Source organism: Diadema antillarum, unplaced genomic scaffold (assembly GCF_040938485.1).
Source record: "Diadema antillarum isolate AM-2024a unplaced genomic scaffold, OU_Dant_1.0 scf00000078, whole genome shotgun sequence".
Taxonomy (NCBI): Eukaryota; Metazoa; Echinodermata; class Echinoidea; order Diadematoida; family Diadematidae; genus Diadema; species Diadema antillarum.
In genome coordinates, this window is record NW_027270967.1 from 771,315 (window position 1) to 798,749 (window position 27,435).

At 43.7% G+C, this 27,435-nt stretch overlaps 1 protein-coding gene across 1 annotated transcript in view; it reads right to left on the bottom strand.

Annotated features, from left to right (window-relative positions):
• LOC139717600 (alpha-aminoadipic semialdehyde synthase, mitochondrial-like) overlaps nt 1-26,773 on the bottom strand; it is a 42,410-nt gene extending 15,637 nt beyond the window's left edge. The window contains 10 exon segments of the mRNA XM_071629109.1: nt 207-280; nt 895-954; nt 2,324-2,719; nt 3,716-3,843; nt 8,993-9,071; nt 10,588-10,734; nt 11,120-11,272; nt 12,990-13,166; nt 13,707-14,017; nt 26,679-26,773. Coding sequence (XP_071485210.1) covers nt 207-280; nt 895-954; nt 2,324-2,719; nt 3,716-3,843; nt 8,993-9,071; nt 10,588-10,734; nt 11,120-11,272; nt 12,990-13,166; nt 13,707-13,961 — 1,469 coding nt within the window. The 5' untranslated portion in view covers nt 13,962-14,017; nt 26,679-26,773.
• Nucleotides 26,774-27,435: the final 662 nt, after the last annotated feature.

Here is a 27,435-nt window from a genome sequence, read left to right on the forward strand (position 1 = left end):
CTTTCTCAGTGAGACAACAGAATTCACAATGAAACTTTTGCAGTAACTTGCAAGTTTAACTTTACACACTGTCAGTTACTGCTTCAAAAACTTACATCTGAATCAAAATCTATGATATCATGAACGCTGTGATGTTTGTTAGTTTGCTGTGTTTTTCATGAATGGCTTCAACTTTTTTAGAGTTTGTAAATGGTATGTCTACTTACGGATCAATTTTGTCACGTAGGTCTTGGATGTATTTGTAGTTATCTGTCAGTTTTCCATTGGAGCAGATTATTGCCTTTTATACAAGAAAAAATGGAAATGGTGTCAAAAGGAGAAAAACACAACAACAAACAAACATAGAAATCAAAGTTGTCGAGACATTGCAAATAATCAGATACTGACCAAGATGGGTACTTCTTGCACACAAACCTGAACCACATGTCAAACAAGAATTAGGAATGTCGCTATGGCAACTGACATGCCTCTGCCATATCGCATTATTCTCCCATAGGTTTGTTGTATATACACCTTGACAGTGTGAGACCACAGTTTCACATGATTGGTAAAAAACTGAAATGACATGTTCAAAAGTTTGATGGCAGAACCCCATATGTGTTTGGTGTTTATAAATTCCTTGAGCCAGATTTCATTTGGATGGTTAAATTGTTTCAGAGAGTAAGTATTCAGGAATTTGAGCTATCCTTGGAAACCACAATGGGTTCTTAAGTTATGCTGTCCAAAATATTGATTACGGAAGGAAGGATGAACAGACGGACAGACAGACAACCCTAAATCACAATGCCTCCGGCATAAAAAAATACATTGATAACATGACACCACACACAGTATGGTCAAATAAATTACATACAAAATCTCACTCTACGATAGTCAGGTGCATTGTTGACTTACATCTCTGATGACACGAGAAAAGTCCTCCTGTTCAAACGGCTTTGTTGCATCCGACGTCAACTGCGATTTGGGTGAAAATATATGGGGTTAGTTATATCATTATGTCACAATCTAAATTGATGTAGCTCAATGGCACTAAACAATAACAACAAAATGAAATAAAGCACACACTCTATGTCATTTTCTCGTACCAAAATAATTGTATGAAAGCTGCATGTGCTTTCACCCACAGGTTCAGAGTTTTTGCTTGCAGCTACAAACCAACTATCCCTTAATGTGCCTCCAATGGAACAAAATATTAATGTTTTCTCACATCAACAGACAGCCATTGTCTAACCCCATTGATTTGATGGGATGCATTGCATGCAAAACTGAATCCACAACTTCGTAAACTCCCCCCCCCCCCCCCCCCCTCCAAGGCTATGATATATGTGTTGTTAGAGTCATGTCCATTTATTCATCCCAAGTCTCTATATCAGTCTGGCACTGTGACAGGTTAGCATCTTGGTACTGGCAGAACATTCAATGGGCACATCAAGTGTAACTGCAAGGATGAAAACTGCCACATGATTAAGTTTTTGCTCTGGTCAAATTTCAGAGAACTTTTTTTTTAAAAATAATTTCAAGCATGAGAGTATTTCTGTCTATACTCTAAATATCTATAATATAAATATATGTCCATTATGTCTATATATGTCTTTATTCTAACTACAGTCAAACCTGCCTTAGCGGCCACCTCTATATAGCGGCCACCTGTCTATAGCGGCCACTGAAAAATCCCCCCGAGAGAAAAGCCCTGTTCAAGACCCTGTGTATAGCGGCCACCTGTCTAATGCGGCCAGTGGCCACAAATTTTGTTTCCCGCGGTAGCTTTTAACCTCTCTATAGCGGCCAAAGAGCTGATAATTCAGCGTGTTTTTCCGCTTTTAGAAGCCGTGCCAGTCATTTATGGGTAACGTTCAGTGATCGCCACCACTGCATTCATCGCGCATTTAGTATCAAGCTCCCTTCACGACTGTACACATGCTACTGTGCAACAATAATTATTTCAAGAACACCGGCATTGTTCAATGCATGAAACCCACATGTGTATACGTACACACATATATGCACATGTACGTACCCGGTATTTATAGATATATACAACGATGATACATGTACATTTGTAGGCAATGTACGCAAAGTTGGATAACCTGTCTATAACGGCCACCTGTCTATAACGGCCACTTTTTCCGTTTCCCTTGGGTGACCGCTATAGACAGATTTGACTGTATTAAGTGTATATTCACATGTTGCTATTTTCACACTAGTTCAATGGTGCAAAATATTTGTGAAAGTGTCAACAGAAAGAAATGGTCCATTTTTACACTAACATATATTGTGTATGGTCTGCAGCTTTCCTGGACATTTAGGATGCAATTGCACTTACTAGTTCAGGGACAAGAGGGGCCAAGAGTCCACCGAAAAAGTCGGTGGCCTCTCTGGGCAGCTGGGCAGGCATGTTGTCGATGGAGCAGACCAGTACTCCATCTCCCGAGAACCGCAGGGACTTGAAGTGCTGGTGCCTGTGGTCGGCGTCATAGAGGCAGAAGGGCGACTCGATCGTGGTGCAGTCGGCGATGAACTCGATGGAGCCACCCGGGTCTGCTGTGATGTCGCAGATGGCAAGGAGGCGGTGCGGGAGGGTGGGGCAACCGGGCACGGCAGAGGTCTGTGGGTGGCTAACGGGGCCCAGGAGGGGTTGTGTGTCCATGTTGGTAAGGAACCGGGGATGGTTTACATCCCAGAAGATACCGTTGATGATGCATGATGCCCAAGGTCCAATCTGACAGCCATTCAAATCAGATTTTACACACACATGATTCATAATAATAATAAACCTGGTAATCTATAAAACACACATGTATGACTGTATTCTAATAGTGAAGGGTTGCCAACATTGACACATTAAAATCAAGAAGGCTCCGTACAGAAACATATGCCACATGCTTGAATTCCAATCAAGCTATATTAGTTCCCAACTCAGGGAAGCTTTCAAATTCATTTTTCCCCCTTCAGGGGGTGGGGGGGGGGGGGCATGTAGAGATTAGGAAAGTAATTTTTCACAGAGACATCTGCAGAATTTGGAATGATAAGAGTAACAACTAATTGTCAAACCTTCACAACAGCTCTTTACATTATACTCTCACAACTGGCAACTACAAAGTGCCATTTGACCTATCCTAGCTACCAGTTGTTCTTTGACTATTTTGCTCAGCCGCAACTGTATCAGGGCAATTACCACCCCGCCCCCCCCCCCCCCTCCACACCGGGCTAAATACGGGTTAATGACAAGGATAGAGTATAAGGATTAGGGTTAGAGTTTGGGTTAGGGTTAGGATTAGGATTAGGATTAGAGTCAGGGGAAGGGGAAGGGTCTGGGGCAGTGCCGTATATAAAGAGAGTCTGGCCAACTCTGTTTTCAGCTTATGAGTTTTGAAGCCTGTGATTGGTCAAAACTGGTCTTGTGATCTTTGTGGAGCCATGTTGTTACCAAAGTGCACTCATAGGCAATGCCCACTGTTCACTACCCCTTATTCAGCTTGCTTTTGATACTTACGTCTGAGTGCACACGCAAACTCTCTAGCACATAATACGCTGGGGAAACAACATTGCATCCAATTTAGCAGTTGTCCAGACTCTCTATATATATGGCACTGGTCTGGGTTAATTGCCAAGGGGGTTAATTGCCCTGGGGGTAATTGCCAAGGGAGTAATTGCCCAGGGGGTAATTGCTCTAGACCCGCCCCAACAGCGAGAAACACTACCTGCGAGACCTTACCTCTTCACTGAAGGTTGACTTGTACCTCTCAGGATGCATGTCGTACTCGGCCCGGTCAAACTCTCCCCCATCCTTTCTGACAATGTGGTCCTTTCTGTGGACCACTGTGGCATACACCTTTCTTATGTCTGGATGAAGGGTGGGAAAAAATGATTCATGAACTAGTAAAAGCTGACAAAAAAAGAGAAAATCAAATAATATTTGCCAGTATACAATTTACACATGCTGTTCTCAACCTTATCTATAGATAATCAACTTGATACATGCAGACATGCCTTGACATATGCAGGGTTCTCGCCAGGAATTTCTTCACGCTTGTCGGCATTTATGCGCGCTGTTCTTGGGGTGGGTACGGGAGGGGGGTTCCCCCTCCCGCGCGAAGCGCGGAAGCCTTCGCTAATGCTCAATACAACACAGATAAATCGCCGCTAAAATGCCACTAAATGCGACATTTTCACGGAGATGTAATGAACGTTGTGAGGGGCATATTCTCACATAAACAATGCAGAAACTCCATACCTTTTGTTAGCGGCAGTCCCTAAATAATAAATGAAAGAGAAGTAGGTGCCGATGGTGGAGGTTCCGATTTCTTTTAGGCCTTTCCTGTTTCACTGTTGCAATAATTAGCCGCCTCTGCATCGCAACAACGCGCGCCGTGTTGCTTTCTCGCCGTCTGCTCGACCACGTGGTAGGCCTATTGCATGCAGATGCGCGAGAAGCGATCGAGAATTTTCGGGACATCGTTGCACTTTCCTTTCTGGGTATACTGCGGTAGTTTGGCCGTGACATCAAAGAGATATCATACAAAAATGTAATGATGGTCATTATTCCGAAGTTAATCATAAAATGAAACGATTCATTACTGAGTACTTCGAAGGTTTGTAATCGAAAACAACAACACCAAAGGTCGGTACTACAGATGAATGTTCAAAATAAAACTGATTTCGTTCGAAGATTAACAAGCATTTTTTCTTTATTATTTTCTGATCAACGAATCTTCAGAAAGGAATCTATCATCTATCATCGTTATTGCTTCAGAATAACAAACCTTCAGAATAAGAAAACACCCTTTTGGGGCCGTTGTTGTATTCCGAAATTATACTGGCAGAACATTCGAAATAACAAAACTGATTTCGTTTGGATATAAACGAATATTTTCTCCTTTATAATTTTTCTATTAACGATCATTCAGAATTAAGAATGTAGAGTATTATTTTGCCATTATTCTTTCGGAGTAACGAACCCTGAAGGTAAGAAAACTGTAACCGTTTTCATTTCTTCTTTATCGTTTTCCGATTAACTATCGTTCAGAATAAAGAATCTAAAGTATTATATCGTTATTCTTTCGCAGTAACGAACCTTCAGAGTAAAAGAAAACTGTAACCGTTTTGGGGCCGTCGTTTTATTCTGAAATTTCACTGACGGAAACGTTCGAAATAACAAAACTGATTTCGTTGTGAAATGAACGGACATTTTTTAAAATCATTTTTGGATTAACGAACCTTCAGAATAAGGAATATAGCATTATTTTATCATTAATTTGTCGGAGTAACGAACCCTAAGAGTAAGAAAAGTGCAACTGTTTTTTGGGCAGTTTTATTCCAAATTTCACTGGCAAAACGTTCGAAATGACGCACTGATTTCGTTTTGAAATTTACGGACATTTTTCTTTATTCAATTTTCGGTTAACGAACCTTCAGAATAAAGAATCTATTGTTATTTCATCATTACTACTTCTGTCGGAATAACAGACCCTTATAGAGTACGAAAACACGCTGTTTTGTGCCGTTGTTTTATTCCGAAATTTCACTGGCAGAACGTTCGAAATAACAAAACTGATTTCGTCGTGAAGTGAACGGACATTTTTTCTTAATCAATTTTGGATTAACGAACCTTCAGAATAAAGAATCTAGCATCATTTTATCATTAATCTGTCGGAGTAACGAAAAAAAAAATGAATCTTGGTGGCGATAACTGATGCTGGTGTAGAGAAAAACAAAGACAGCTCGCTCAAAAGATGCTTCCTTCTTTCAGTTAATTTTCTCCCCAGTCATTCCTATCGTTCTCCTCCCATGAACCCCTGCCATGCAGGGACGATGAACAAAACAAAATGTTACCGATGCTGCAATGAAAAAAAAAGAAGAAAGAAACACGTCCTCAAAGCAAATTATCTACACTTTTCAAGTTGAACAAATTGATGTTCGTAATGAAGAATAAAAAAAAGCACGACCTCAAGCAGTGGGGAAACTTGATATCATGGCTTGTGGAAATTTCCATGAAATTTCCACGAAAGCCAGGTGTCAGATAAAGAATGTCGCGCGTACTGCCACCTTGCTTAAGTGGTCGTAAACATCGTGTACATAGCATGTAAACCAACTGGGAACATTGATGAATGATCATCATTTATTTTCTGCCCATGAAGGCCCCCTAACCCACCTTTTAACAAACCAAGCCAGAAGCACGTGGAGCATTACGTATACGTTGAACTTGAAAGACCATCATGACAGAATTACTATAAATTTCGGCCCGGAGAAGGAAAATGGAATATTCACGAATGACGTTTACAAATCCATAGAAATTGAAAAGGCTAAAATGGAACGCATGGCTTTTTAGATTAAAAAAAAAAAATAACCCACTGAAACTACCAAAACCTAAATAACAATTTGCATTTGCTTACTCCATCGCACGTTCTTTTTTCTTTCCTTTTTTTAACGAAAAATGGAGTTAATTTTCTCTCTGCGGCAATGCTTTGAACGCATCTAATTTTGCGTCATTGCCGATGACCAGCTTCCTAAAGAATTGATACGAATCCTTTCAAATATACGAAACAAATTCGGTGGTATTATAAATCCTGCTCACTATCAAAATTTAATCATCTGTTCCTTGCGCCATTTTACCAACCAACTGTTCCTAAAAATTTCATCCTAATCTGTTCCCAAATTTTGACTTATTTTGCGAATAGAGAGACAGACAGGCAGACAAACTAACAAACAAACCAAAGCAGCCAAAAAAAAAAAAATACAACCTTTGGCGGAGGGGGGCATGCATTTCATATCGTTTGTTTTTGCGTAACCCGACAACAAGCGTGACAACAAGCGAGCACGTGTCAGCCTTCTTTTGTCAGCCTCCTTTTCGGCCTGAACCTCCGACCCTCTCTTTCTGTCCTCTCTCTCCCTCTCACAATACACTGTACCGTTGTACACGCAGGCGGCTGTAAGTGGCCGGCTGGGTGCTTGTGCATGTGTGTGTGGATCCCAAATCAGAGCGCATGTGAGTGAGCAAGTGTGTGATGTGGTGTGTATCAGCAGGGAGGTAAGACCTCCCTGGTATCAGCTAGTACGTCGCTTTGTTGAGCCGCGTTGTTGTGATCGGTGCGGTGACTGCGTGGGTAAATTTTTGCCCTTGTTTAAGTATGTAAACTGCTGCTGCTTTCAACATCTAGCTTCTTTTCTAGCCAGATAATAAAGACTGAAAAAGGCGAGAAATTGGTCCGAACTTAGCTCGTCAAGCAAGTTACCCTTGTCGGCAAGTTCACGCGTGGTGTTACCCTTGTCGGCAAGTTTTACCCTTGTCGGCAATTGCTTCTTCAAACCGCACGCTTGTCGGGGCCGACAAGGGTGATATACGCTGGCGAGATCCCTGATATGGGCCCGAATTCATGAAGGTGGTACAATTGAAACCATGCTTTAAACCATGGACAATTTGTATGGAGTGCCAAGTGTCACATGGCCTATTTAGTTGACGAAATTTTCATTTCGTTAACGAAATGTTGTCATTTCATTATGAAACGATCATTTCGCCAAAGAAATGACTGATTTCTTAATGAAATAGGCCATGCGACACTTGGCGCTCCATACAAATTGTCCATGGTTTAAACCATGGTTTCAGTTGTACCACCTTCATGAATTTGGGCCATTGCGGTTATGGCAAATTAAAAGGTGGCAAATTAAAATGCCTCAAACAAGATGTACGAGTGCAACAGAGTTACTTGTGTAATGGTGTGGAAAACATAAGTACACTGAATTTGCAAAGACACTGCAAATACGAGACTTGAATTCATGAATGTTGCACAGCTAAAATAAACTTGGTTCTGCAATGGTTGGACTGATGATGAAAATCATATGTGCAACTATTTTTTGTGAGATGTAGTTTTCTCTTTTAAAGAATTCTTGACAGTCATATAAGTGCAGTAAATCACAATTTTGAGGAAGACAGCTATAAATTTAAAGCTGTCCACTGATTTTTTTCAGTGGGTAAACTTCCAATAGAAATTGAGATAGTAGCTTTAGTGCATGTATTGTTTAATAGTGAAGTTGACACTGGGTTTGTTTGGACCATTTCTTGATTTGGTAGAGTGGGTGATTAAGTTGTGTTCACAGACAGACTAGATAGCTGTTGTACATGCACTAAAAAGTTTATTGTTTGTCTGTTTGTTTTTTTAATCTATAGCTCTTTTGGGACCATGAATGTTTTTTGTGCCCAGGCTAGGGACTGCATTGTTTGGAATTAAATGGCCATCCTGAATGTAATCAGCTCTGTACATAGAAGGGATTAAACTCATAGGGATTAACTTTTGTCGGCAGAATCTTTTCTTTCATGCCAGTGAAGGGCTAGCTTTCTGGTGAGGATGGAGGAGGCTGAATTTGGAGATCAAGTAGTGCCAAATTGGGTAGGTGGCTGTCATTCTGGATATCCAGAGAGAATGATGGATGGAAGCTTATGGTAAAATAAAGGTGCCATGGCCTGATATAAGATGTTGTTTTGATACATGTGAGTGAGAACTATGAATTGGAAAGGAAAAACCCCAAATGATATATTACTATACTAGCACACAAATACTCTACCTATCTGTTGTGAATCTACAAGAACAAGTATGATATTGTAAACGACACAACAACAACAACAACAACAAACAAAAACAAAAACAAAAGTATTTTGAATAGATAATGTTCCCACTGACTCCAGCACCACTGGGTAGGCCTACAAGGTGACAATTAACTTCAATGTAGGTCTGACAATTTGACATTGTATCAACATTGGCATACCTTCAACTCTGAAGGAAATGTCATATGGTTGTTGCTTTTTTTTAAAGGTCCATAGCATGGTTTGTGGACTACAAAAGCCAATAATGCTATTAACTTTAAAATACAAAACAGTTTAAAAAAAAGACTAACTAGTCCATAATGGTAAAACTGGTTTGAATGGAAATGTGAGGCATACACTTCTTGTTTTAATGTTAGTGTGGCTTTATGAAGCAGCAAATAACCCATTGATTACCTCCATGTAGGGCCACTTCCTTCAAGTCACGTGGTTCCACATACTCCACTGGTAGTTCCTCCATCATCTCCCTGGCTCCCTGCCAGAGCAAACACACAGATATGAATTGATACAGCGCCTTGACCACAGAATACACACACACACACACACACACACACACACACACACACACACACACACACACACACACACACACACACACACACACACACACACACACACACCCAAACACACACCCACCCACACACGCACACACCAGGGAGGTGAGACACCTCCCTGCACACACACACACACACACACACACACACACACACACACACACACTCATACTCATGCACACTAACACTAAACACCAACACAAGCGAGAGCCCTGTGGTGCTTAACTGCACGACCAAACTGCAAGATAAATTTGACCTTGATGCAACCTCCTTCTGGCACCCTTGACGGTGTGTTTACAACTAAATCGCAACTTTTTCTTTACGGCACAGTGAGCAATTGCAATATATTTGACCAGTGCAAAAAAAAATGATAATCATAAGACACATAAAATGATTATGATTATAATTATGCATGCATAAAGTGGCCACTTTAACAGTATTTTATTCCTCTGTGCAGTCATAGCACCAGATGTCAAAGACAAACCATGCTAACCCATTGAGGACGGACTGATCTTGCTATAACACGCATTTCCCACAGACACCTGCCTGAGTATTATCGGGACTCATCTTCAAATGGGTAAAAAGCTTAACATTGTCTCTGAAATTCCATTGAGGGAGAAATGATGTGTTGAGGAACAAACTGCCTCATGGACAACAATGTAGGTCTCAAATGTAAGGGTGGATGATTATAGTGGATTTCAACGCAGACATTAAAATGTTTCTGACAGAACTTCAGTGGTTCTAACAGCAGTGATTTTATTCTGAATAACTTTCTCTATCCTTTTTCCTTAATCTGTGATAATACTGTATTCAAAATCAGATGAGTGCAAAACTAGGAGAAGTTTTCTCAAATACCTAAATTCAAATCCATCTTGCATATTGTGAGACTGGAATTAATCAATAAGTGGTGATAACAACAACTGATACAAACTTTAATTTGACGCCAGATGGTTATGTCTTGAAAATTCTTTTAGTGAACCCTCTATTATGAACACTTTCATACAACCTTTTTGGCACAATGAAGAGACAAGAAAGAGTCTTTCATTAGCATAAATACACATTGATTGTTGAGTGTTTTTCAGGGATAGCCATGATAATACAGAAAAATTACGGGCATACATGCTCAAGTGGGATTCAAACCCACAACCTCCTGATTGCTACACAATCATATCCACTACACCCGTGGTACTAAACTACCAAGCTCCTGCCTTATAGCCAGATGATTCCGATAGCTCACGGCAGTAAGTACTGAGCACTCAAAAACACTGAATGATCAATGCATATTGATGTTAGCGAAGGGCACTTTGTCCATCAGTTGAAATAAACAAAACAAAACAAAACAAATCACTACTGGATGCAATAATCATCAATCTGAACAGAGTCTCTGATACCTACAAGTGAATTCAGAGGGACAAAAAAAAAGGAAAAATTCCTCACCTGTGACACATTTCCAGAGCCCATGAAGACGAATGTGAGTGGGCCAATAGATTTTGGCATCAGACCAAGCGATATCTCATACCCAGCATCACGAATAGCCTGCCGGGCCATGCTGCTATTCCGGTAGTTGTGTGCAGCTGCTATGTGCTGTGAGAATAGGAGCAGAGTTGCATACCCGGTAATCATGTCAGTACAAGACTGTGAAAGTTGATTTGTAAATCTTGGAGGGGGGGGGGGGGGTGCAGTCGTGCATGATATTTACATATTTTAATGCAAAGATCAATACACATGTAGAATTCTCAGCCTAACTTCCGTTATGATCTCTTCTTTTTTTTAAACACAAAAGAATGTCCTCCAGTATTTAAGATAGAGCTTGTAGATTTTTTCTTTAAATTACAGGAACATGACAGAGCAGAGGGAAATCTTTCTTCAATAGCATATGTTCAAGCTATAAAGCATAATGGCACTTCATTGTGTATTCTCTCATTTTTGGACCCATACAACAACAAACTAGACAATCAAATTAACTTACAATATAAGGTGTGTGATGGCCCAGGGCAAGAAGTCGTAGTCCTATACCATGAAGAATATTAATCATTCCTGCGATGCCAGCGAACTTCCCAAAGGCTACCAGACGTTTGCCACTATCGTCTACGATTTTCTCGTAGTCCATCAGTCGTATATTCTGTGAGAGTTTCATGTGGAAAGCAGGAGGGTGGGTCCAAGAAAGGAGTAGATAAAGGGAGAATAAACAGAAAGACACAAGTACTAGTCAATGATTGCTGATTTGAAACAGAGTTCCAGTGTGATATATGATGAGCATATGCATCTATAATGCAGTATGAATTAAAAAAAGAAGTAAGATTACGATATCATAGATCTAACTACTAATGTCATAGAAAAATAAAAATAAAACCTTATCTGTTGCAATGTCACCTCAAATCAAAACAGGTCAGAAGCAAATCATACTTAACCTCGCTTCTATTGTTATGTACATTGTAAGCCTAGAAACACACATAATCTATTCTCCTTGAGTTTCCTCTTTCAAAAGCACAGAATTGGTACATTTATGTGTGCAGGTCAATGGGAAATCTACAAGAACTTTGTGTGTTGCAATGTTTAGATGATTATGCACTATAACACTGTGTTGTGAAAAGAATGTTAATCCGTTATATCCAGAACTGTTCATTTTTGATTGAAACTGTTATATATAAAAAAAAATAAAAAAAAAAAACTGTTTGATTTAAAAAAAAACAAAAAAAAAAACACCTCTCTCAAATTTAATGCTGATTCCAGAGTTGCCACTATCCCACTTTGGTGACAACAAAAGCTGTAAGACAGTACACACAGTTAGAAACTTGCCAACTTTATCTCAACATTGTCTCACATAGCCTAATGGAGCTTAAATGGCTATTAACCATGCTATTGGACATTTTACAGTGGCTGTCACTATGGATGAAAGCCTTTATTGTGTGCAAACAGAGATACATTGCCTTGAGCTGGTGTGCAATTCCTACTCGGGTGGAACCTCAGCATCATTAACTGCAGTCAAGGTCAAAATTCTTTTGTAGCTCTCTATTGTAGGTTTGAATGAAAGATCTTGGTGCAGACTGTCGTACTTGTCACTGCTGTATTTGAGGGTATGTTTTCCGCAAAGCCTGGGTTATGTAAAGAGCATGCCACAGTGTGTACTGCAGTATAAATGTGTGATAAGCTGTACATATATCGTCGCTGGGGCGACAAGACCTCGTATCTACAAAATGTCAAATGTTCAGGAGAGCCAAAAAACATGGCGGCCAAAGCACTGTGGCGAATGAGACAGCCTTTCCTTTGACATGCCATGGTGGCTTCATTTTTGGAGTAAGACAGTTAGGGATTTGGACAGGACATCACTTATCCCATTATTTGACCATTAATCAAAAAAAGTCATTTTCACCAAAACTGCAGATACAAGGGTCTTGTCACCCCAGCGATGATATGTATATCGCAAACAGATATTCAATCTTTTCATAATTTGTCACATACTCAATTACACTGCAAACTTCATTAATGAAGTTCTCTCTCCCACTTGCTTTCTCGTTAATACACTTTGTCTTTCTTTCTCTTTCTCCCACACTCTTTCTTCCTTTCTCTTGCTCTCTCTTTTGTATACTCTCTACTAACTGTATATTTCTCCTTCTACTTACCTACCTGCCATATCTTATCAATCCATCCATCTAGCTAGCTAGCTCTATTACGCATCACCATGAACGGTATCTGCAAAGCAATGTTTTTGGTTGCTTCTCTTTTTTGTTGTTGTAATCAACTTAATTGAATGCAGGTCATGTGACCGCTGTATCATTCAGCATCCTTCTAAGCTTGTTACATGGATGAACTCCAAACTGGGATAAATCTTCCCCTACCTTCTCCAGGAGCTGGTCCAGCATGGGCATGTTCTCTGTCTGGGCCTTGATCGTGTGCGAGAAGAAGCAGTAGGTCTTGTTGGGGATGAGGCGCGGGATGGGGACCTGCTTCACCCCCATGATGAGGGAAGCCTCATTGATGTCCTCCTGGATGATGGCCCCACTCCTCTCGTAATCCTGTCGGGAAATTGAGAAACAAACCACGGGAAATATATCAATTTGTTTCATGCAATTCGCAGTCTTCTTCGTATGGCACAATACCCTTTGCTGACTATTGCTAGTCACCTGGGGTAAACCACAAGTGGTCGGTAGCATTCGCTCATTAATATGTGGTGTGTTGTCTAGAGTTGATCATCTCTGATTTTCTCTTCTAGGGGTTATCAGGTATTGTTGTTGTTATCAGTTTGTTTTTGATGAGAGAGGGGTAGGGGTTGTAATGGGGGAGGTTCTTGGTATTTTCTTTTTTCTTCTTGGGGTTGGTGGTTGTTTCAGAACAAAAAGGACCTAACATTTTACAAACTGCAGGATATGACTCACTGCTCCCTTGTCACACATGATATCGGAGCTCTATGAAAGATTTTTCTCCATCTCGCATGAATTCCCATTCAGGAAAAGTGCCAGTGCATTTAACTTGCCTGACTGTGAGAGTCAATTGCCCAAGGCAAGTGGGCTAGTGGGTTTACTTTTGTAGCACCATGTGATGGTATGACTCCTCACCTGCACAGGATAAGCCCGCCTGTTGGAGGGCTGTACCAGCACCTTGACACCCTGGTCCACAAAGGATTTGATGTGCAGGGGGTTGAGGGGGGCTCTCCGCTCCCACTGGGACCCATAATCCTCCCGCCTGATGGCCATGACGGGCTGCTTGCCTTTCACATGGGCCGGCACCACAACGCTCATGTGGCGGCAGAGGGTGGCTTGGGACACCAGGCACGGCAGGGTGCGCTGAGCAGTGGTCTTTACGCGCCACATGATGCTGACCCTTGTCTAACACTTCTCTCCACCTACCTCTTTTAGTTTCACGTCACCTGTAGCATGTTTACAGACAAACAGTAAAAACGTCATTTTGACAAACTGGTATATCAAACGGAAAGAGTGAATCAATGTTATGCTTGTCTCATGTCAGGCATGATTATGTTATGATTGTGTCCATAGCCACAAGTTTACTTCATAATTAAAAGGACAAGTCCACCTTCATATACAAGGATTGAGTGAATGCAGCAATATTAGTAGAACACATCATGCAAAGTTTGAGGAAAATCGGACAATCCGATCAAAAGTTAAGAATTCTTAAAGTTTCTACATAGTCACTGCTGGATGGGAAGACTACTTCAGTGTATGATGTCACATGCGTAGAACAATATACAAAGGAGAACATATGACGAGAATTCCACAAAATTTAATTTCCTGACAAAATGTTACATTCCCTCAACTCGCTACTGACATATAATGTTAAGAGTAATATTATTGCCCCGCCTTCTGAAAGAGGCAAGGCAAGTGCTCTATCATTATGCGAGAAAAGTGAAAATATGTTGAATTTCCTTTTTACTTTCCTTGCATTGTTCTACGCACATAACATCACATGCTGCAGTAGTCTTCTCATCCAGCGATGGTGGCACTGGAACTTCAAAAATTCATAGCTTTTGTATGGATTGTCCAATTATCGTCAAATTTTCAGTGATATCTTCTACTGCATTCTTCTTATGTAGATGAAGGTGGACTTATCCTTTAACTCAATCTGCCACACTGGCTCTGTTGTTCTGGGTAATTTTTGTGAGCTCTCTTTTAACAAGTATGCCATGATTGACTTCCCTTGTTTATTCTCTGTATCAGTAAACTCTCAATCTTGCTGTGATGCAAGTTACTTGTGACAAATATGCAAAAATACATTAAAACAAAGAGAGAGACCAGGGGGATCTCACACTTACATTGTACCTGCCTATCGCAAGTTCGCCACCACACATTCTGCATCTAGGTGCATAATGCCCATTTATACAAATTTTATCACTTCCACTATCCGAGCAATAATGCCAGCCAAGTTTAGTGAGAAAAAAAAATGACCATGGATTTTCACAAAGAAGATCAAAACCTTGGGCTTTAAGGGGGGGGGGGGGGGGGGGGTGCCCACTGGAAGAAATTGAGATCCCATTACAGTATGGATGCTACCTGCCAAGTTTGTTGAAAACATGTTCCAGTGTCTTCGAGCAGAAGATGAAAATGTAAAAAGTCATGCATGCTGGACGCTAGAAAATAAATAATTGCAACAGCTCACTGGAATCTTTGGCCCAGGTAAGCTAAACGGAATTTGCAATGCATGAGATCAAGAATGTGAAATGTGCATGACACTGACTGACATTTCAAATCTGACATGGGGCTACACATGTATTACACTTATCTGCCTTGCTTCATTGGAGTCTGACACAACCATGTAGCAAACAACAGCAACATTATCATGCATCGGCACTTGCCCACAAAATTTTCCAGGCCCCTTTCTTGTTCTTTTCAGGTTTTGTTTGTTTGTTTGTTTCTAATATGATATATTTGAATCATGGATTAGCAAGCACGTTTGCCCTTCCTGCATGTCTCAGCAATCATGTACAATACAAATGTAAGGACATACAACATCGGTTTTGCGATAGCACCCTAATTGAGCAGTGCATGTGACTTTGAGTAGGGCCTACCTAAACTGTATGTAGAGTCATTTTGCGGTCAAACTGTGTACGGCCCCTAAAAGCCTGCATTGCCAAGAGAACACATGCAGTGTGTTCCAGAACATAGGCCTAATTATAGAGTCTAGGACTAGTAGGAGTTAATCAATATGTGATGGTGGACGTTGTTGACACCACATAACTTTGGGGTACTAATGTACTTTTGAATCCACACTGATATTCTGGAAACCCAAATTGCACCAAAATCACAGGATATACATGTGTACTTGAATTTGAAAGCTACTGTTCAATCACTCACTCATCATTTGAACCATATCAGTCATCGGGAAAAGTAAATACAATGTATCAGCATCGACTGTGATGTCGTCGCTCAAAACAGTTTCCTATAGCAGTCAGTCCGCAGCGTGAGCGAAAACGCACGTATTTATTCAAGTCGTATGCACGGCTGAGCGGTGCTTGCATACGTAATGAGCAGATACATGGTCATGAATAAATCCGTGTAGAACGAGTATTTCTCGTCAGTTTTCGACACTTTTAGTATCGACTGAAAGAGAAAACATAAGCAAATATGCTCATGATCAAAATAAACGGAAAAGAAGAATAAAGAATATCAAAATCCCTCTCGAAGTTCGGTATTGTATTCAAAAATATTCCTTCACGTTTGACGCCAAAAAATTAACCTGAAATCTTTCATGCCCCTCTAAAATATGGTGAAGACTATGTCCGCTAAGGTATATAGTATCACAATAAGGGCACGTTTTCCCATCTTCATTTCAATACGGGTCAGGAACTAGCAAAATTCAGAGACATGTCTAGCGTCGAGTTTAAAAAGATTATCCTCGCATTCGCACCGGAAATCCGGGTCTGTGATTGGTCGAAATCTGTCGCAAGACGCGGCGTGTCGCATTGCGTAGTATCCATTGGCTGCTGACTCAATGCTGTGAGTTTTAAATGTTCCAGATTGTGATCGAATTTTCACTCTCTGTACAAAACTTGAACTTTACACAGGAACCAATGATGTGTATGTGAGTGTGCACTTACAATGACCCTGAACAATGGACCTGGCTGCCACCTGTCCCGAGCTCTGCTGCAAGGCACATGAATGCTTAATCAATTATTCATGTGGATTGCCCCGAGCACTGCTAGTCTGAATTCTTGACACAGGGTGAAATGCATGCACATGAAAGAAGTAAGCACATGTTTCCATGTGCTTGCACACACCACATTTCAGAATGAACAAAGACTAGCTGCGATAGTGGAATTCCTCATGAAACATTCCAATCCTGGCCATTGTCCACGACCATTGTCTGGGTATCAACAACACATTCCACGCGTGTTCATTCACTACCCCACTTCCAGTAAGAAAACATAATTTGCCTTGTTTTCAACAGGAAAATTCACAACCTTAAAAATGGTGCCCCTCTTCGTTTTTTAATTGATCATACTCGCTCAAGTTTCACGATTGTGAAATCGAAGAAATTACGGAGATCTATTTTCAATACCAGTCAGGAACTAGCAAAACATCAAACTATGATCTAAAAGCTTCTTGAACATTGGCAAAATAATTGTTTATTTTGATGCTAAAATGGACCACTATATTGACATCAAAACTAGGGAAATTAGGTATCAAATTAATGAACATAATCAGCTCTATAACTTACCTAACCATCCTGGGTCAAACAATGCACTGCGAAAGCTATGAAAGCTGTTGTTGCGACCTCTGCAAAAACTCTCGCAAAGTATCGCGAAATCTCGTCAGTCTCAAGGGCACAAACTGCGTAAACGTGATTCTGAATAAAATTGTCGTTCGTGCCTCATTATCGCACACGCTGCGGACTGACTGTATAGAGGCCTGTGCTCTCGACTCCTCTTAAGCCCTTACGCTGTGACCCATTTCCATGAGTCCGAAGAAGTCTGATCTGCTGTAGTCAGTGGTCCGATCACACTTCGGCTCATGATTTGGCTGACAATGACATCTTTGCAGAGAAGACAACGAAGGCAACGTTACCTAGCAACGCCTACACGCTTTACTCTTGATGACAGCTCAACTTTGTCAATCTTTGTATAAATGCTAACGGTGATCGGCATTATCATGCAACAGCACCCCCGCAACTACCAGGTCCACATACCTTTAAACGGCTAACTTAGTCTACATAAAATCTATGTAAACTGAGTAACTTGAAATAAGTTACAGTGTAGTACAGCATAGTAAGTAGATCTACATCTATACTATTACTAACTGCATCAGCGACCCCAAGACGTACGTGTCGGGTTAGGGTTACAGCGCCACGGGGTTAAGTAAGTAGAGTCTAGTAGATCTACAGTTGTACAAAGTATCCTGTGACTTCGGTCCAATTTAGTTCAGTGGAACTCCAGATATCTACATGGACAGGAAAGTTCATTGGCAGACTCTTCTGAATTGACAAAATAAAACAAGTGCTAGATCTAACATTAGTTAATATATTATTACACTAGCTGGTGAGAATAAATGACATAATGAATGCAGCATCAAATGACACAGACCAGGGACAGTTAGCCTTGACTTCCCTCCTCCTGTACTGTATAACCAGACCCGGACTGTGACTTTAACCTGACTGCACGGTCACATGACTGACACCTTCGACCCTGTCAGGTGACTACGGACCTCCCATGACCTTGACTAGTCTTAACTTAAGGCTTGATGACTGGACTTAATTGTGTGACTGATGGATGTGGATGGAAAACCCCCTCTAAAAAGTAGTCAGCATCAGGCGCATCAGGCCATCTCGAGAATCGGTAAATACTAGAATTATAGAATACTTGTAGTTTATGCCAGGTTCGAGTGTGTACGTGTGTGTCACACACAAACACACTCCTATAGCTTCTGACCATTCGAGCATTGAGAATTAAGGGTTTCTGGGACCAACACTGAACTAGGGCTTTCTAATACTATAATATACTGGTAGGCCTATAGAGTTCTACTGCTAGCTCAGTCGGTAGAGCACTGGGCTAGCATCCGGAGGTCTCGGGTTTGAATCCCAATGGAATCCCATTTTCTTTGCTCAATTTTCCACTAATAAATAATGTTCATTTCTGGTCAATTTTTCTGTTTTCGTTTGTTACACACTCAAAAAGCTGCATCACTTCAGTGATCCCTCGCATTTTCTTTTATCCCCAAGTTGAATTATCCTTCACCTCGGGTTTATGCCAGGTTCAAGTGCGTACGTGTGTGTCAGGATCACACACAAGCACACTGCTATACTATAGGTAGCTTCTTACCATTCGAGCATTGAGAATTTTAGGGTTTCTGGGACGAATAGGTTTCTACTGAACTAGGGGCGAGTAGGGCTTTCTAGAACATATATAATTTAGCTCAGTCGGTAGAGCGAGCACTGGGCTAGCATCCGGAGGTCTCGAGTTTGAATCCTCATGGAATCCCATTTTCTTTGCTCAATTTTCCACTAATAAATGATATTCTAACTCAGTTCGGGAAACCCACTCACAAGGGGGGCCCCTCCTTATAAGTAACCCGTCCCCCTTATAAGTAACCCCGTCCCCCTTATAAGTAACCCCCGGGGCACCCCTTATAAGGAGTCTCCACGCCTTTTTGCAATGCAACGCGAAAATGAAAGGACTGCGGCAATTCGCTTGATTATGTCCATAAAGCTTCACAAGTTTCCTAGTTATTCACGAAATTTGAGCAAAATCGGTTCAAGGCATCATATCTAAAATCATGGATTTAAATGCGATGTCAAACGACCCATGCGAATGCTGAAATGCGAGCGATTACTGGTGTGAGTGTCGCCAGGCGCGGCGGCGCGGCAATGCTTGAGTGCAGACGTGGCGACTGAGTACGGAGACTTTCGTTCATTCAGGTGGCTTTCTATGAAAGTCGCCACTCAGTCGCCACGTCTGCACTCAAGCATTGCCGCGCCGCCGCGCCTGGCGACACTCACGCCAGTAATCGCTCGCATTTCAGCATTCGCATGGGTCGTTTGACATCGCATTTAAATCCATGATTTTAGATATGATGCCTCGAACCGATTTTGCTCAAATTTCGTGAGTAACTAGGAAACTTGTGAAGCTTTATGGACATAATCAAGCGAATTGCCGCAGTCCTTTCATTTTCGCGTTGCATTGCAAAAAAGCGTGGAGACTCCTTATAAGGGGTGCCCCGGGGGTTACTTATAAGGGGGACGGGGTTACTTATAAGGGGGACGGGTTACTTATAAGGAGGGGCCCCCCTTGTGAGTGGGTTTCCCGAACTGAACTGTAGTGTTAGCTGATGTTTAAGCTACCCGGTAAATTTACATTGTAATTTAACCTACTGTGACTTGCAAAGCAGAACCTCCTTTTCTGCTAATTCTGCCCAATTTGGCTTATGACCAAAACACGACCTGCTTATAGTAACGTGTTACTGTCTGAGGGAGGAGCCAGAAGAGACTGCCCGTGGTCTGAAGACAAGGACCCGTCGTTACTTTGACCCTCTCTACTGAGCCTCTTCAGTTCTGTCGATGAAGTTATTAATGTCCCAAACTCAGGGGCCCGAACCGAGCAGATTCATGTGCACATGAACATGAATCCTCGTCCTGGGATCCTTCCTTCACGTGGTAGATGTAAAAACCCGGTAGCGCTTGTAGCAGCTCAACTTTTCTCTGCTTCTTTCTCCTCCACAATCTCCTTCTCTCCGCTCCGACCTCTGATCTCTGTCTTCCACACATGCACTCTCTCTCTCTCTCTCTCTCTCTCTCTGTGGGTGTGACCCTCTCCGTTGTTTTGTTTTCCCCTCGACAAGTTTCCTTTATCAGGTAATTATGTAGACAAACTCTCGCATGATTACTCGCGAGCCTCCGCTGGCTGGTGTGTTTATTCTCAATGTTATTGATGACGGATACAATTCCTAGTATTGAAAGCCACTCGGCATAATATTTCTCTCTCGTGGCCGATCCCAGACACCGCTTCATAAGCACACGACTTCAGAGGCGGCCGCCGTATAATGGGTAAAGATAAGGCCACCGATTGATAATATCCGAACACAGTAGACCCCTGTCAAAAGTGACAAGTGATCTGTAACTTTCTTTAACCCCATTGTTTCACCGCCTACCGGAGATGTGAGTCATCTCCCTGCTGAGATTGGGTATAAATAGTGATTGCTGAATATTGTAAAAGGGTTACTCGCACCACGACTCGTCGATTGATACCTCTTCGAATAAAAGCTGCAATACCTCATGTACTTCCTGCGTACCCCGAGTCTGATTTCTTTACAACTTTAATTAGTGAGTAAGTGTGACTGTGGATCCGTGTACAATTGCATCTGCAATACAAACAATACAACTCACACGCACACATCATCTACCCTCACTAAATTGGTGACCCCGCTTCGAACACTGCCTCAATCATGACTGAAACGACGACATCGACATCGACCTCTACCTCGGACGCAGGCACCATCGCAACAGCTGCCATCAAACTCCCGCCCTACTGGCCCGCCGACCCGCACGTGTGGTTTGCTCAGGTGGAATCACAGTTTGCGACGAAGGCTATTACCCGTGAGCAGACGAAGTATCATTATGTCGTGGCGTCCCTCCAGCCAGACATCGCCCAGGAGGTGCGGGACTTAATAGTCGCACAACCGGAGGAGCAGCCTTACACGGCGTTGAAAAATGCTCTCATCTCCCGGACGTCTGCGTCAGAGCAGCGCCGACTACAGCAGCTCCTCACCGATGAGGAGCTTGGCGACCGCAAGCCGAGCCAGCTGTTGAGGCGCATGCACCAGCTATTGGGTGACCGGAAGCTGGAGCAATCCATCTTGAAGCAGCTATTTCTCCAACGGCTGCCGGCCAATATTCAACTCATCCTCGCCACGACGGGTGACAGCGTAGAGGTGGAAAAGCTCGCGGAGATGGCGGACCGCATCGTCGACGTCGCCCTCCCGCAAACGGTCGCCCACGTCTCGGCACCAGCAGCTGCACAACCAAAGACTGACGAGACGGGGGAGTTGCGGGCAGAAATTAGGAAGCTGGCCGCACAAGTCCGTTCGCTAACATTTCAGGTACGAGAGCGCAGTCGCAGTCGTAGCCGAGATCGATCACCGGGTCAGAGGCGAGACCCCAGCCCGGGCCCTCTGCCAACGAATTCGGACGTCTGCTGGTATCACGCGAATTTTGGTGAGCGGGCGCATCGCTGTCGCTATCCGTGCCGGTTTGCAGCTCCTTCGTCTACTCCTCCGCCAACGATGCCCCCGTCATCGGGAAACGACCACGCCAGCGAATAGGGGCGACGCAGTCCGCTGGCACTACGAATTCAGGTGAGAGTCGCCTATTTTACGTCACAAACCGACAGACAGGGCAGCGTTTTCTTGTCGACACGGGAGCAGAGGTCTCCGTTATTCCCCCCAGTACGCACGGTGAGCGTCATCGACCACGCTCGCCTGGTCCTCAACTGTGCGCAGTGAACGCCACTCCGATCCGAACGTTTGGGCAGAAGTCTGTTTCGCTCAACTTGGGACTGCGGAGATGTTTCAAATGGGTTTTTCTCATCGCCGACGTCTCTTCCCCTATATTGGGAGCGGACTTCCTACGACATTTCAGCCTTCTCGTCGACATGCATCGTCACAAACTTATCGACCCCACAACCACACTTAGCATCAGTGGAATCTCGTCTGCCCTACCGCCACAAAAACTTTCTCTCGCCTTGCCCCATCCTGACAATCGTTTCTCGGCTCTTCTCTCACGCTATCCGTCTCTCACACGGACCACTTTCGCCGACACTCCTGTCATCCATTCTACCACGCACCATATCACGACCAAAGGTCAGCCGGTGGTCGCGCGCCCACGACGTCTCGTTGCCGACAAACTCTCCATCGCACGAGCGGAGTTCGACCACATGCTCGACCTCGGCATCATACGCCCATCCGAGAGCAACTGGTCGTCACCTCTTCACATGGTCCCAAAACGCACGGAGGGGGATTGGCGACCGTGTGGGGATTATCGGGCCCTCAACAACATCACTGTTCCCGACCGCTACCCGATCCCCCACATTCATGATTTCACGTCGACGCTGCACGGTAAGACAGTTTTCTCAAAAATTGACCTTATCCGTGCATACCACCAGATACCGCTCGAACCATCTGATATTAAGAAGACCGCGATCACGACCCCATTCGGACTGTTCGAATTTGTCCGCATGCCTTTCGGACTAAGAAATGCGGCGAACACATTTCAGCGGTTTATTGATGAAGTCACTCGTGGCCTCGATTTCTGCTACGCTTACATCGATGACCTTCTCGTCGCCAGCTCCGATCTCGATGAACACGAGCGTCATCTCCGTCAGCTGTTCGATCGACTCTCTCGCTATGGCATCGTCATCAACCCAGCGAAGTGCGAATTTGGTGTCGACAAGCTCGAGTTCCTCGGCCATCGCGTTGATCACGCTGGTGTTCGCCCTCTCGACAGCAAAATCGCCGCAATTCGCGATTTCCCCGCTCCGTCATCGTTGAGAAAGTTGCGTGAGTTCCTCGGTATGGTGAACTTCTACCGTCGCTTCATTCCACGATGTGCGGACATCGTCCAGCCCCTCACCTCGCTCCTCTCGTCGAAACGCCCGCGACATTTCGCCCTCAACGACGCCGCAATCCACGCCTTCAATGAAGTGAAATCTGCTCTCGCCAACGCGACTTTGCTCGCCCATCCACGACCCGACTCCCCTCTGAACGTGATGGTTGATGCTTCTGATGTTGCTGTCGGTGGAATATTGCAACAGCAAGTCGACAACCACTGGCAGCCGGTCGCGTTCTTCTCCCAAAAACTGAAACCAGCTGAAACTCGCTACAGCACGTTTGGCAGGGAGTTGCTAGCGATCTATCTGACTATACGACACTTCCGCCACGCCCTCGAAGGACGGCAGTTTCACGTCTTAACGGACCATAAGCCCCTCACACATGCCCTGCGTGCATCTCCGGAGAGATATTCGCCACGAGAAATAAGACACCTCGACTTTGTTTCTCAATTCACATCAGACATTCGACATGTGAAAGGCACAGCTAACGCCGCAGCTGATGCCTTATCACGCATCGACGTCAACGCCCTCACCGCGTCATCACCCACCATCGATTTCGCCGAGGTAGCTAGGCATCAACGCGATTGCCAAGAGCTAGCTGCCATGAAGAATAATTCGACAACATCACTTGAGCTCGACGACGTGCCTATTCCGAATACCGATGTTACGCTTGTGTGTGACACTTCGACTGGGCAAGCTCGCCCATTTCTCCCACGCAAGTGTAGACGAGCAGTTTTCGACGCAATCCACGACCTCGCCCACCCCGGAGTTCGCGCCTCCCAACGCCTAATCGCTGAGCGCTACGTGTGGCCTGGGATGAACCGCGACGTGCGTCAATGGGCTCGAGAATGCACCTCTTGTCAACGCTCGAAAGTGCATCGCCATACCACGGCACCCATTGGTACCTTCGTCGCGCCCGACGCCCGCTTCAGCCACGTCCATATTGACCTCGTCGGTCCGTTGCCGTCATCGAATGGGTTTCCCTTCCTTCTCACTTGCGTGGACCGGTTTACCCGATGGCCCATCGCCGTACCCATCGCGAATATCACCGCCGACACTGTCGCGAAAACTTTTGTCGAGCACTGGATTGCGCATTTTGGGACGCCTGCTACGATCACCACCGACCGTGGTCGTCAATTCCAATCGGCGCTTTTCGCGGCCCTCACGAATCTCCTTGGAGCGAAACACATCAGCACGACAGCGTACCATCCGTGCGCCAATGGTTTGGTAGAGCGTTTCCATCGCCAATTAAAAGCATCGCTCATCGCACACCACAATGACAACTGGACCGAAGCCTTGCCGCTGGTCCTTCTCTCATTACGCACCACCATCAAACCCGACATCGGACATTCGCCAGCCGAGCTTGTGTACGGCACGACCCTGCGACTTCCTGGCGAATTCATCGTCCCGACGAATTCGACTACTACAGACGACCCCACCAACTATGTGCATCGTCTCCGTCATTTCATGACCTCCTTACGCCCCACTCCACCCCGACCGCACCCGACTTCGCCGTCGTACATCCCCACGGACTTGTCGACATGCACACACGTTTTTGTGCGACATGATGCTGTCCGCCGACCGCTACGACCTCCCTATGACGGACCATTCCGCGTCATTAGCAAATCTGACAAACATTACACGCTCGACATTAACGGACGCACCGACACCGTTAGCATTGACCGACTCAAAGCCGCACGACTTGACTCTGAACCGCCCCGCTCCTGTTCCAACAACACGACACCGCCGCCCACCGTGGCTTCGCCGACCACCACGCCTATTACGCCTAACCTTGCCTCGACCTCCGAATCTCGCACTCGACGCGGGAGGCGAGTACATTGGCCGAAGCATCTCGTTGATTTTGTTTGTTAGTAACCCTCTTGTTGTTGGACAGTGAACTCAAACTTTTGACTCTGAACGAACATTCAGTGACATTTTGTTTTGATCTTGTGTCTATTTTGTCACTTTGTATTTTTTTACTTGCATGGTGCTACGGCCGAATTTCATGTATTCATATTTTATGTTGTCTTTCGGTATGCGATATCACCGTTCATTATCACTGTTTAACGACACACATCAATTTGACAGTGATTATTTTCATAACGTTATCTCGTAAGGAACGCATAGATGTGCGAAGCGACGGAATTAGGCGTATTATTTGGTGACCATTTCAGTAATTCATGTGCCTTAGTCACCATCTCACATGCATTTAATTGTACATGGAGTATACAGTTTGATGAGTAATTGCTTTAAAACGTTCTTAGCTCAATTTAAATATATTTCATTTCGCATCTTATTCACGAACCACGTTCATGCTATAGGCATTATATGTATACGACTACATGATGTGTTCCATGCCTTACAACCAACAGTTCACGATGTGGATTAAGCACGTATATTTAATAGCTTGTACATTTTTTTTTTCTAACCACTTTGTATATTTCACGATTTTGTAGGCACTCTAGTCCCGCTGCAGGCTTTTACATTTTCTATCGTTCACATCTCTCCTTCACCTTTCGAGAAGCTCACTAGGGGGGAGCTACTGTAGCAGCTCAACTTTTCTCTGCTTCTTTCTCCTCCACAATCTCCTTCTCTCCGCTCCGACCTCTGATCTCTGTCTTCCACACATGCACTCTCTCTCTCTCTCTCTCTCTCTCTCTGTGGGTGTGACCCTCTCCGTTGTTTTGTTTTCCCCTCGACAAGTTTCCTTTATCAGGTAATTATGTAGACAAACTCTCGCATGATTACTCGCGAGCCTCCGCTGGCTGGTGTGTTTATTCTCAATGTTATTGATGACGGATACAATTCCTAGTATTGAAAGCCACTCGGCATAATATTTCTCTCTCGTGGCCGATCCCAGACACCGCTTCATAAGCACACGACTTCAGAGGCGGCCGCCGTATAATGGGTAAAGATAAGGCCACCGATTGATAATATCCGAACACAGTAGACCCCTGTCAAAAGTGACAAGTGATCTGTAACTTTCTTTAACCCCATTGTTTCACCGCCTACCGGAGATGTGAGTCATCTCCCTGCTGAGATTGGGTATAAATAGTGATTGCTGAATATTGTAAAAGGGTTACTCGCACCACGACTCGTCGATTGATACCTCTTCGAATAAAAGCTGCAATACCTCATGTACTTCCTGCGTACCCCGAGTCTGATTTCTTTACAACTTTAATTAGTGAGTAAGTGTGACTGTGGATCCGTGTACAATTGCATCTGCAATACAAACAATACAACTCACACGCACACATCATCTACCCTCACTAAACGCTCTAACAGCAGCTAGCTACACTACAGGGTACAGTCTATAGACTCTGGCAAGTTAGTCTATAGAGTACATATACAATATGTACAGTACACTGTACAATGTACCGAGTATTCTCGACGCGATCCGCACAAAGTGTAACGGACCGTGAGGATGCAAGACCGTGCACCGGCGAATTGGCTCCTGAATTAGTGGACTTGGGTGGATACTTACAACAATTGACAAAAGCGGCGGGAAGCTTTAGATGTTCTGAGGAGACCTGAATTCTTTTACAAACGTCTGACCAACCAAGTGGGACAACGGTGACGCGATGCTAGTATTCTACGGGCTGATTCATATCACTTCTCCAGATTCAACTTCGTTGCTTCACACAGGAATCGCAACATACAGTATCCGCTCATAATACGCAATGCATTCATGTGTGTTGTATATGAATGCAATAACGAAACAGAATGTACGGTGTACGTACGTCACATGTAAGCATGCAAGCATGAGAGTGAGATATCGATGCCCCAAACTCAAACTCGATAGTGCATGGTCGATTTCATAGTATTGAATCGTTCCGTTACACTCTTTCACTCTACGGCCAGCGATGCAAAATATCGATCATAAAACGATCATAGACGCACATTCCTCCTTTTTACTTTGTGACCAATCAGATGGCAGTGGGAACACACACCTTCCAACCGCCTCTTTCTGGGAAAACATTTTGCACACGACCTCCGAGTCTAAATGTCTGCGCGTGGTCAAGTTGAAATTTTGTTGAGGTCGAGCTCATATTTGTTTTTGTTTTGTTTTCATATCACTCGATAAAGTACGATAAGTACTCAGTACTTAACGAGTACGACAATGCACCAAACAGATTCGGAAGACAAATTTAAATCCATGTTAAAAACTTATTTGTTTATTGAGTAGTTCTATGACTATGACTCATGTCTTACCGTCTCTGAAACTGCACCTTCTTCCTTTT